The 12,370-nt window shown below is 38.7% G+C and overlaps 1 protein-coding gene across 3 annotated transcripts in view; it reads left to right on the plus strand.

Moving 5' to 3' along the window:
- The window catches only part of GTF3C1 (general transcription factor IIIC subunit 1), a 43,991-nt gene that overhangs the window by 12,465 nt on the left and 19,156 nt on the right, over positions 1-12,370 (plus strand). For 2 of the 3 annotated variants that reach the window (XM_052772939.1, XM_052772942.1), the window contains exons 10-20: positions 71-282; positions 1,021-1,160; positions 2,911-3,064; positions 4,029-4,132; positions 4,371-4,555; positions 4,933-5,208; positions 6,174-6,319; positions 6,739-6,836; positions 8,432-8,528; positions 9,271-9,448; positions 10,905-11,040. In XM_052772939.1, coding sequence (XP_052628899.1) covers positions 71-282; positions 1,021-1,160; positions 2,911-3,064; positions 4,029-4,132; positions 4,371-4,555; positions 4,933-5,208; positions 6,174-6,319; positions 6,739-6,836; positions 8,432-8,528; positions 9,271-9,448; positions 10,905-11,040 — 1,726 coding nt within the window. The remainder of the gene's footprint in view (positions 1-70; positions 283-1,020; positions 1,161-2,910; positions 3,065-4,028; positions 4,133-4,370; positions 4,556-4,932; positions 5,209-6,173; positions 6,320-6,738; positions 6,837-8,431; positions 8,529-9,270; positions 9,449-10,904; positions 11,041-12,370) is intronic. The other variant, XM_052772941.1, reaches the window with a different exon arrangement.

The raw sequence follows: 12,370 nt of genomic DNA on the forward strand, positions 1-12,370 counted from the left end.
GAGAGAAGCTGAACATTTACAGAAAACTCTGAGAGCAGAAAAATTACAAGGCTCTTTGCTCTTAAACCAGGCTCTAAGCCAAAAGCTGTGAAGTCCCATGGGAAGAAGCTGCCTTCCCCTCAAATTCTTGAAGAGCCCGATGAGCTCCCAGACAACCTTTCGGGGGAGAGTTCTACTTTGGAAGCTCTAAAGCAGGAGTCCAATATTTCCACTTGTGCTCATTCCATTGATGAAGATGGGGATGTGGCTGTGGTGGAGGAGGTCAGACTTGAAGACCCAAAGGTAAGACCACATGTCTTAATATGTTCTTGTTGGTACGTCTGTCTGAGCTAAGTTATGTACTTTTACAGCAAGACTCCAAGCTATAGAATTTTTATTCATTTATGGATTGTTTCGGGTTTTTAAATTTAATTTCTCAGTACATTCACATTTTGGCTGCATTGTAGTTATAAGTGAAAATTATTCCAGGAGATAGGAAGGTAGATGTCCAAAATACAGTTCTGGGTTAGTCCCCTGGTGCTTTCAAAATTCCCTGTGTTGACTTAGTGTGTGTCATCACTTAATGTCTATCTGTGCACACAAGTGCTGCATATCATCTGGTCTGTCTACTCTAAACCAAGAGGAGCAAATGGGTTTTGACATGAAAGTTGTGTAGCCTCACTGCTGCAGGACTGAGCCTGGGACAAGAAGCCTTTCTGAGGAACAGGATATGTTGGCTTGGACTCAGCACGACGTTAAGGCAGTTACCAGCTTTTTAGGCCAAAACTCTCAAGTCCAAATGGCTCAGAATGTGGGATTGGCATAAATCTCTGCATCTAACTACATGGAATTCTTAGCTTCTGCCTTGGTTACCTGCCTGAGAAGGGGAGATAAAAGATAATCCCCATCTGACTACTTTGTTACAAATAAATACATCAAAAGTCTCAATTCCTCAGATGCTACTGTGTGAGGAACCTATGTTAGGCTGAAGACATTGAATAGTTCATGTAAAATTTTTATTTTGTCCATACTGTGCACTAGAAGACATGTGGCCAAAAGAAGGAAAAGCGTTCCAAAGCTACAGCAGTGGAGAGATCTCATGAAACGTACAGGCTGCTGAAGCGCCGAAATCTCATTGTGGAAGCTGTTCGAAACCTCCGGCTAATTGAAAGCTTGTTCACGTGAGTCCATCTGAAAACAGTGTACTGGGGGCCTGATGCATTTTGGTAGTAGAAGCAGTACTTTAGCAAGCCATCTGTGTGCTTATTCCATTGTTGGCTTTTCTTGTCCCCAATGGCATTATATGCTATAATGTTGGAGAGGATGGCACACGGAAGGTGTGGGGGGTTGCAGTTATACTGAATCTTAAAAATTAATCAGCTCTTTGGAAGCAATAATAGTTCTCTGGAGATAATTACACAAGTGGATTTTTATGTGGTATATGTCCCATAAATAGAGATCAGAGAACTTTTTCCTCCGTTCACAGTATGCCAGTGCTTGGGGCCACATAGTAAGATACAGCACTTCCCTGCTTGAGGATTCTTTTATCTGCATAAGTTTTATTTCCACATGATTTCAAAAGTTGTTCATGTGTTATTCTGTCAGGGACTGTAGAGACTCATATCTTCATGTCAGTCATTATTGGTCACTAGGATTCTAGCAAGGTCCTGAAAGTTTGCTTTTCTTTGCAGTTTTATGTGGTACGGTTGTATGCCTTCTCCTGACTTGCCTTGTCTGGACTAAAGATACTTCCCTGAATGTTGTAAGGTCTTTCAGCCTTTTGAGATTCACTTCCAAAGAGAAATGGAAATTCTGGTGCTCTCCTGGCGTCCCAGTTTCCAAATTGGCAGGACTGTTGTCGCAAATAGGATTGCACCATCCATCTTCTGTGTCAGCACAGAAGATCCTGGCATGTCAATACACACAGGGCTGCCAGCTGTAGGAATTTAGTAAGAAATCATGGCCTTATTCTCCTCTGGTTTGAGAACTTTGAAACCTTCTGTCACGTAGTTCAGTTGCAGAGTGTTGTAAAATTAGAGCCTCATCTTCTGGCACCAGCCTCATCACTGATTCATCTAGTCACATCTAAGTACAGGCTCAGAAGATATTTCAGGTCTCTGCTGTCCCCTTCAGTGCTGCCAACAGGTAGCTCACAGGTTCCCCCAGCACCAGTGAAAGTTCTGCCCCTCCCCAATCTCTGCAAGCAAATTTGCTGGTGTTGTCACTCCAGTTATGTTAGTTACCAGGATGTGGTAGTCTTTTGAAAAAGTTGAAGTCCATGTGTACATTCGCTTATTGCCTCATTCCCTTAATACCCTTCCATATCTTTTTCAGAAGTGACTCTCCAGGATTGAAAGTCAGAAATAGGGCCAAGGGGCATTTGTGAAAAAGTGCATGAAAACAGGCATGAGGAGTGTAGGGCATGAGCGCGCTCCTGCAGGCTGCAACAAGGGAAGAAGTGAGCTGGCTTCAAGTGATGGGATATGTGTATCTATATTGTGAATGCCCGTGTAGTTTCTGAGCTCTCAGCACCACCAAGTAAACTCTTTCTGCCCCCAGCTGAACTGAGCTCACAAGTGGAAATACAAACTGCATATGTTTAATCACCACTTAAAAAAAGCCATAGGTTTTCCTGGCCTTAGGGAGGCTGGATTCATAATTACACTGTAGCCATACACAGAGAAATCTGGCATTGAGAATTTGCTGTCACCAGAACAGCAGTCCTCACATAAAAAGGATAAGCTTAATTACAAAGAAAATACAGCTGAAATTTAAAGTTAAGTTACCAGTTATCTACAGCAAAAGGGAACAGTGACCAGTAATGGCTGGAAGTAGGGAAATATCCATTCACCCCACATCCTCTAACAAACTGCTTAAGCCCAGCAGTGCTCCAAACTTCCTAAAATGCAAGGTATTTTTTGCATCTTTTAGGCTTCAGAAAATGGTCATGGATCAAGAGAAGCAAGAAGGTGTCTCCACTAAATGCTGCAAAAAGTCTATTGTACGACTGGTACAGAAGCTTGCGCAAGAAGGACTCCTCAGACTCTATCGTACTACAGTCATTCAAGATGGCATTAGCAAAAAGGTGACTGCACAAACCCTGGCAGCAGAAGCGGCTTTTCTCACAACCTTCTGATTTATCAAAATGTTTTGGGCCTGAAAAATATGGATGACTTCACTTTTTGTAGCAGGACCCACAGTTGAGCTGCCCAGAAGCTACATGTCCCAAACTAAGCTACTGTGAAAACCAGATTAGTCCTTTCAATTATTGTGCTGCAGATAATTGTGAGACCAAGGAATAGTCCAGAGATCAAAGTCTCTCAATCTCCCTTCTGAGAGGTTCTGCTGCTTATCAGTTACGCAATTCATGGTTGTCTCCCTGCACTGTCAGGCTGCAATACAATTCTATTTAATCCCCTTTTGAAAGCCAGGAGTATATAAGAAATCGTAAGTTAACTTCTGAGTTGAAATTTATAGAACGTTATCTATTTTTTTAAAAACAAAAATCCACTGTTACCGAGGTTTATGGAAGTAAAATGTCTGTAGTTGTAAAGCTGAGACTTGTCATTGTAACTCTAGTGTGAAATGTTCATAAGCAGGGAGAGAATCTGTCGAAAATTACCTGCTGCACAATTACTGTAGAGCACAATCTGAATTGTGTGTGTACTTTCAGCAACAATATGTATGAGTTTGGCCTTATGAGGTATGACTTTTCATTTTTCCCTTTCAGCCTAATATTTGCAAGTTTAAGTGTTTGTTCCCCAAATATTTCAGATTTTAAAAATAAAAAAACCTGATGTCTGTAGAAATGACGTTAACTGTTTATTGGTACAGAGACCATACAGTCAGGCCTCTTGCTTAATACAAACTAGCAATGGGAGTTTTGATCCAAAAGTGTTAATATTCTGTGAATTATTAAACCTTCATAGGATTCATCCATTGTGGCTACTGTTAATTAACTGTCTGTTAATCTCTGATAATTTATGCAGCTGATTAAGACCCAATATCCCCATAAATACCTTTTGTTTGTTTTCTGCTGCTCTGAACAGGTAGAGTTTGTTGTGCATCCTTCAGTGAGTCCTAATGATCCCCTTGTAAAAAGTGCCATTGAGCAGGTGCGTTTCCGAATCTCCAATTCAAGCACCGCAAACAGGCAAGTTGCAGTGATGGTTTGGATGGCTTGTGGGGAACTTGGCTTATCTAGTACATGCAAAAATATGCAGAGGAAATAAACACAAAGTAGGCAAAAGAAAAGAAAAATCTCTTCTTTAGCAACAGAGAAATGGAAGCACAAAGATGAAGCAAGATGCTGGATATCTCCTGAAGTCAGGAAAGAAGAGGGATTGAACTCTGCTTAATTTTTACCAAAGTGCTGTGTGGTTTTAATACAGGATTAAAGTTCCCCAGACACCAACATCCCAGGACCATGCTGAGGAAGAAAACCTGGGGCAAGAGGCAGTTCCTGATTCAGGAGAAACACAAGAAAGCTCATGTAAAGCTGATAATAATAGTCGGGCAAGAAAAACCGATGAAAAAATGGGCATAACACAGCTAAAAAACTATCACCCTGTTACAGGTACAGCTACCTTTGTTTTTTTTCTGTCATCTTTCACTTTCCCATTTGTTATTGATAATCACTTTCAGATGTTGGGCTCTCCTAAGATACAATCGGGTTTTTTCTTATTTTATAGAAGAAAAATTGAGTTTACATTAAAGCAATCTCACTATCCAATGTTTTCTTAGCTGCTTATTTTTTTTAGAATTGCAAACTGGAGTATTTGCATTCACTACTACTTCTTTACTACTTGTAACTTAGTATTTGTAACTTATATATGTACTTTCAACTGCCCGTCTTCCTGCCAGGTTTTCAGTTTTGCATCAGTTTTGCAGAGGTAGCTACTTCTGTTCTAAGCTTCTTTTTGTTTCTCTTTGCTACTTAATCTTCCCTCCCAGTTCCAGGACTTGGGCGTTCTCTTGGCTTTCTTCCCAAAATGCCCCGTTTAAGAATGGTCCACATGTTCCTTTGGTACTTAATTTATGGGCACCCTTTAAATGGAACACAGCAAAAAGGAGGTAGTGATGGTGAGAAAAAAGGCAGCAAACAAGGGCTGGATGTGAATGCAGCTGTACTTGAAGCGCAACCAGATGGGATCTTAGAAATTACAGCAACTGTGGTGAATCCTGAAATCTCTGCGCAGGAGACTGAAGTAGAGTTGTCTAATCAAACAGGTAAGAAATGGCACGTCCTGACTTTCCTACAGACTTTGCCATGGTTCAGTGTAGTATTTCCATAACTGTTTGACAATATGATTTCAATGAAAACACTTTAAGGTAGGAACAGAAATGCTTGAAAAAAATACTCATATTATTAATGGCTTGTTCTCAAATTGAAAGGGTTATCCTACAGGGGCATTGTTCTGGATAGTGAAATACAGTAGGCTCAAATTGTGGATGATAAAAAGCTGTAAAGTTTGATAGTAATTTGGAGAGCAGGATTCAAATTCAGAATAATCTTGAGTAAATTTGGAGAAATAGTTTAGATTTAATTTTTGTAGGGATAGGTCTACACTGAAACCATAGTTACATAATTACTGCTTAAACTAACTTAGAAAATGTTGCCACCCTCTATTTCTTTCCCCAAAAGAAGTTGTAGTAAGGGGGACAGGATACATGTCTTCCAAACTGAAAAAAGATATTAGGAGTGGTTGGTAAACTGTTCTCCATGCTATTGGGTATAGAAAAAGAAATAATTGGATTGAGTATCCAGAAGATTTTTTTTAATATGCTGTAAAGATAGTTAAGTCTTGGAAGAGATTATCTTAGTGAAAAACAGTCTTAATGAGGTTACTGTAAGTGCCATCTTCATACTTAAGAACATGTGAATTCATTGTATTTGTTGCTTTCAGGCATCCTCTGAAATGTCTGTGTAAGCTAAGAAAGAAGGGCAGACTTACTGTTAGTAGGCTTAAATGTGCTTTTCAGGAGTCCTCACCAACACTGAAAAAAACCTGTAAAAGTCCACTTCAAAGAAGACTGAAAATCAATGGCTTACATAATTTTCAGGTCATTTTAGATTTTCAGATTTCCAGACTATGAACTACTAAATGTGTTCTGCTTGAGCACTCACAGTAAAACTATTAGTATAACTATTAGGTTTGTCCTGTCTGAATCTAAGCCAGTCTTCTTGTTCCTAGTGTACGTGGATGATGTGTCATGGATGCGCTATGTCCCTCCTCTCCCAGTTCACAGAGAGTTTGGATTTGGATGGGCTCTTGTTAGTGACATTCTTCTCTGCTTGCCTCTCTCGCTCTTTGTTCAGATAGTACAAGTCAGCTACAAGGTATAGTGCTTTTTTTGTTTTACATTTGTTTTACTTTAAACTCTGATAATACCAACTGTACCTATAAGCAGTAACAAATATCCTCTTAGTCTGTTTTAACAAAACTAGCCTTTGGAGAGTAGACACTTCAGTTCTTGATAGTTTGTTTTACAGAAAAGTTAGTTGCTTTTACAGCCACACTGAAAAAAATGCATAGTCCTGTAATACTGCAAATTCTTAAGCTAATATTTTGCAAAGAGCCTTTTATAATCTCACTGAATCTTCTGCCTCGTTGATTAACAAGAATAATGTTTAAGCATTTTACAAAAGCAGTAATGTTTGCTTAGAAAATATTTCACTCGACAGTTCTGGTAGCAAAGCTTGATACTTTAAAAGATAGTTATATTTCACATTTTGATTAACTTCTAAAATAATTCTAGGTGGATGGTCTGGAAGATTTTTTAAATGATCCACTAAAAAAGCACACTCTGATCAGATTTCTTCCAAGGTCAGTCCGACAGCAGCTCCTCTACAAAAGGTAAGCAGATGAGTCAAAGTAAATGGCTCTAGGGAGAAAACAACAGTGGTTGACTGTTTTCTCAGTTATTTCCTGTTTGTGTCAAAGAGAACTTTGTTACTTAAGACAAGGATCATCAATCTTCTAAGGATAGTGTGCCAAATTGTATCTTTCTCTCCCAAATAGAAGGTAATAAGAAACTAATAAACAATATTCATGCATGCTGTCAGGAGTGTTTGAGAGCTGGGAGGTTCTGTCCTTCATAACTCATCAGCAGGATGTTACTTCTGTATAAAACACACTCCTGACTGCTGCTAAATTCAGAATTTAATAGAGTGTAAATGTTGCTGTCCTTCATAAATCTTTCAGAAGATGCCACACTTTGCAGTTCCTGTCTCTCATACATACCATTCAATTTCTACTCATGCTCTCAGTGGCATGTCTGCTGTTGTTTGCCATTCCTCATCTAGGAGATTTAAAAATTGAGATTGGACTGAAGATAAGAAGGGAAAGCAACATTAAAGGAAAATTATTTGAATATGTGGAATCTACAGCACCATATTAGTTTCCTCAGAAAGTCATTGCTAATGGCAGGGATTTTGATGGTGGGAGGCTTACACAACATTTTGCAAACCTGCAAACATGTCATTGATGAGTGAATAGAGCTAGACAACAGTATCAGCTGTCAGGACTTGTGGTCAGTTCAGGTTTGCAATTCCTAACCTATTACTTGCTAAATCTTAGTAACAAGGAAACTGGATTTATTGTATTTTCTGAAATTTGCAGGCTCCATCTGATAGGTTTATGCAAAACAGTATGATATATAACCAAGTTGTCTCTTTGCCCCCCGCCCCATTCACTAAAACTTCTAACTTAGCCAAATTTGCATCAGTATTTCTAGGCTTGTCAAATGATCTTTAAGCCCCAGAGAAAACTCCTGCCAAAATACAACTCGCATTTAACTGCACGGATCTTAGTGAGTTAAATGTGGGCAAAGCTGAATTTTTGACAAACTCTCTCTCAGAAACTAGATCTTGCAAAAGTTTCCTGAAAATTCCAGAATTTTGTCATATAAGTAGATATGCAGCATGGGAAATGCTGCACTTTTTGCTCTGCCAAAGCTATAAGCAGCTGAAAGTAGTTTCTTGGAGCAGTGATTCTAAACAACCTTAACTGCAAGGATCGTTGCCCAGTTCTTTGTATGCACACATGTGAAGGTTTATCAGCCCATATTTAGCAGTCATATTTTCTTACTCATGTCTTCTTTTCATAACATGAAATTGTCTGCAGATCTGCTGATGTTCTGACCTTGTTTGATTCATTTTTACGTATGGTATTTCTGGATAACTTTGTTCTTTGCTAGCAAAGTTTTAGTATTTGACTAAAATATTGTGTTTATGATTTGAGGAAAGGAAATTTGGAGCTTTGGGATATTATATATTTTCCATAGGCTGACAATTCAAACAAAATATCACTTCAGAAATTCTGAAACTCAGTATTTCAAAAAAGCAGGGCTTCCTGAAACTTCAGGTTGCTGCATGGAAATGGTATGTTTTCTAGTATCATTGTTACTGTCTTCATGAGTGCTAATTATAATACGCCTAATATTGCTGCAGGAGGTATATCTTTTCAGTGGTAGAAAACCTTCAAAGATTATGTTACATGGGACTGATACAGTTTGGCCCAACAGAGAAGTTTCAAGACAAAGACCAGGTAATTTTTTTTAAAACTTAGCCATTATTCTTCACATTATTTGTCCAGTGAAACATGCAAAATTTGGGGGTTGTAATTACCTTTAGTTAAGTAAAATACTGATGTTTCAGGTATATATGCAAACCTCCAGATCCAAGTGACATATTGCAAGTCGTGCTGATAATTTTTGCCTCTTCATCTGGAAAGACGCTACTGAAATGTATAGTGCTGGATTTTGCACTTAATAATGATCTGGGAAGTTGCACATGGGCAGCACTTTATGAAAAATGAGCATGCCGCATTCTGTTCTGTCAAGGTGTTAGGCATTGGATGTCTGACACAGAATAAAGTCACCGATCAGAGTAAAATAATGACATTCGGTATGCATCTTTTTATAAACAGAGAAGGAGAAGGCAGTCCCAACATATACTTTATGAGGAAAAGAAAGATGATTAGGCCCCAAACACAGCTATTCAAATCCTGAATGAGAGCTTGTAGGAAATAGTCACTGTGTAATATCCTGTGCACAAGGGGCAAAAGAAACTGTTCTAAATCCAGAAAGGAAATTGCTGAGTTGCTGACAAGGGAGGTTTGGGAGTACAGTGCAATAGGGTGGGGATGGGTGTGTCCTCTATCAGAGCACTGTCTCAAAATAGCAAAGACTGAGAAGATGCTAAACAGTCCTAAAATAATTGTGTGTCCTGTAGATTAGGTAGTTTCAATTATTTTTACCTACCAGCCTGAAACATACTGTACTTGACAGGTCTTTGTGTATATGAAGAGAAATGCCGTGATTGTTGATACCACTATCTGTGACCCCCACTATAACCTGGCACAAAGTAGCCGCCCGTTTGAGAGACGCTTCTATGTTCTGAATACCATGCAGGATGTGGAAAACTTCTGGTTTGATTTGCAGTGTGTCTGCCTTAATACACCATTGGGTATGGTATAATTGTACACTCTTATCACCTTTACTGTTTATTCTGCTCATGCCACGATTCCTCCTTTCCTAAAACTTGAGGCAGGCTCTGTTTTGTCACTTCCAATGTGTTGTTCTCTTGGCTGGTCTCCTTGTGCATCAAAAAAACCTAGAAGTTCTGTCCATATAATTCTGTGAAGTTGAGATCCAAGAAACAGACCTATACACTTGAAATTTTCAGAGCAGTGTTAATGGAAAAGCATTGGTGTCCTGTTAGAAGTATCAAATTTGGTAATAGCCCTGTCAGATTTTAATCCAGTTGTGAAAAAGCCTTTTCAAATATAGTTCCTGGTATACTTTTGCCATAGCTCTCTACCAGTTTAAAGAGAGCTCTTTTCCTTAGAAGGATGTTGCTAAACCTTCTAACAGATAGCCTGAGTTAGATGAGAAGTGGAAGGTAAAGGAGTTTATGCACCCCAGTTTTTTGGAGTTTATTTTTGTGTTTAGTCCTTTTACACTTTTAAACAGGACATACAGCTACAAGTATACATTATAAAAAAAAAATAAATATAAAATTGGAGGTAAGATACTTCTCCTGAAACCCTAGACAACACTGTTCTGTATTTCTGTAATTTAGTCAGCCAGGTAAAAGGATCTATTTGTAATTTTGTCTTACTTTTGCATTGAAGCAGTCATGTGCAAAAGGCTCCTTACACATTTGTCAAAGGGTAGCATGTTTGTGATTGTTGCAGCTTTTGCAGGCTAGTCAGACCATGATTACTTTTAGCCCCCAAAATATGGGAATGATATTGTTTCACCAGTCTGCATGATTATGAAAGCTTTTTTGTGTTGTAGTTAAGTATTTTCCATGCTGAGCCTTGAGGGGAAAATTGCTCTGTGCTGGATTTTAATATTGAGCATCTAGATCAGATACCTGCCTGAGATCCAGTCCTGCTCTATTGTCTTTGTAGCACGGGCAGCCAAAAAGCAGTAGTAAGCCAGAAATTGGGTTTTCTTCCTACCTTTGAGTTCTGTTACTATAAAACCATCACATGACTCCTCTGCTGTATCCTGAATGTATCTCCAACATGAAGGTGTCGGACATGCAAAATGTTCACATTGTGTTTCAGCAGTCACAACCTGCCAAATTGTTTCTGGAGGATTGTTGACGTACTTGAGGATCTGAAAGGCTGTGATCCATGCCTAAAATATCAGTCAGCTGCTGAATTTTTTTTCCTTATAAAGGGTACCAGCCTCCCGTTACTTCTGCCCCGAATACAATTTTGGACAAGTTAGTGCCTTGTATTGGAAATTAACTGGAACACCGTTAGCCTCTGTAAGAAGGTAGCATGTTTTATTGGGAAGTGGTAAAAATATTAGTACTGTTTGGGAGCAGTAGTTTGGCATAGCAGGGTGGATTGAAAATGGATTGAAGTCTTACTTCTCATGCTGATAGTCAAAACCATTTGTATTTCTAGGAGTTGTCCGCTGTCCTCGTTCAAAGAGAAGTAATCTTCAAGGGGAGGAGACTGCACTAGATGTAGAAATGGAACAAGAGTCAGCAGTGGATAAACACAATCTGGAACGAAAGTGTGCAATGTTGGAATATACCACGTATGTCATCTTCATCCTTGTTTTGTTGATTGAGTCATCAAAAAGAACTTGTGGTTTTGAGGATGCTACTTAATAGCAAATGCAGTTAAGACTCTAGCATTTCAGTTGAGTGTTGTGGGGTTGGGGTTTTTTTGTAATTCAGAGGCTATCTGATTAAAAAGCTGTGTAGTTATGTATCATGTTTACAAGTAACTTGTTTACCAAGCAGGTCCTCATGCTAGAGGAATGGGAAAACCAGGAACAGATTTCCTTCCAAAGTAGTACAGACGTGTGTTGCAAGAGTCTTGGGGAAAGCAAAGTTGAGAGGGAAGGAATGCTTCCTAAGTACAGTTAATGCAAGGGAAAAATTTAAATATTCTCTGTTCCTGTGCTTTATATCATGGTATCTCAAATACCCTATAGCTTCAGTAGCTCCCCAGTGTCACATTCTGAAATCTGTCCTTCTGTGTTGCAATCTGCTGCATATTGTTCACAGAATAATTTCTAATATGGTATTGGTGTACACTGGTGAAATCTGGAAGTGATCTCTGGAGCAATTCATCTTCTGCCCAATCACAACCAGAATGCTTGAGAGGATTGCGTACTTAGAAACTGTGACAGCCATGCAGAATGCCAGTTATACTTTTTATATTGAGCATTGTGTACTGTGGTTTAGTTTTGTTGATATGCTATTCTGTTTTAATAAACAGTCTGTTTAAAAGTATTTTCGGTTAGTTCAGTGTTACAGGTAGATATATCAAGTTATCTTAAAAAAATTAATGGAGTTGAGGGAACCTAATTCCACTGATCCTGGCTCATAGAAAAAAATTCTGTTTAGTCCACTTGTCAGCTTTCAATTGTCTCCATTGTATGGTAAGAAATCTTTTAAATTGGGTATCTGGTGTTGACTTGCAGTTAGGCTGGAGATGACTGGAACATCTTTAAGGTCAAGAAGCAGGTTTTTTTATTTAATTGATGGTGTTATGTTATAATGAAAGAGTTGTCTATTGAAAGCTTGACTGAAATAAGTTTTCATCATAGCTTTCAAAAAATCTTTCATAAGGTGAAACAGGATTTCAAAAATATTCTTTGGTGTTATTAGTGAATTGTCAGAGCTGTTATCTATTGCATATGCAAAGCTCATTCATGGTTAGATTTTCCTTTTCGTTTTCTGAGGAAGTAAGTTTGTCTCCATGATTTCTTGCAAAGTGTTGTCAGTTTCATCCGCTTTCCAGGGAGAGAATTGTGGTGCATTGTGGTTTTTTGGCTTGTCTGTGTATTAAAACATGCTTTAACTTACTTGTTAGAAAACTGGCGAGACCAGTGCTTGACAATCAGCGTGAAAAATGCA

This window comes from Harpia harpyja, chromosome 21 (genome assembly GCF_026419915.1).
Source record: "Harpia harpyja isolate bHarHar1 chromosome 21, bHarHar1 primary haplotype, whole genome shotgun sequence".
NCBI lineage: Eukaryota > Metazoa > Chordata > Aves > Accipitriformes > Accipitridae > Harpia > Harpia harpyja.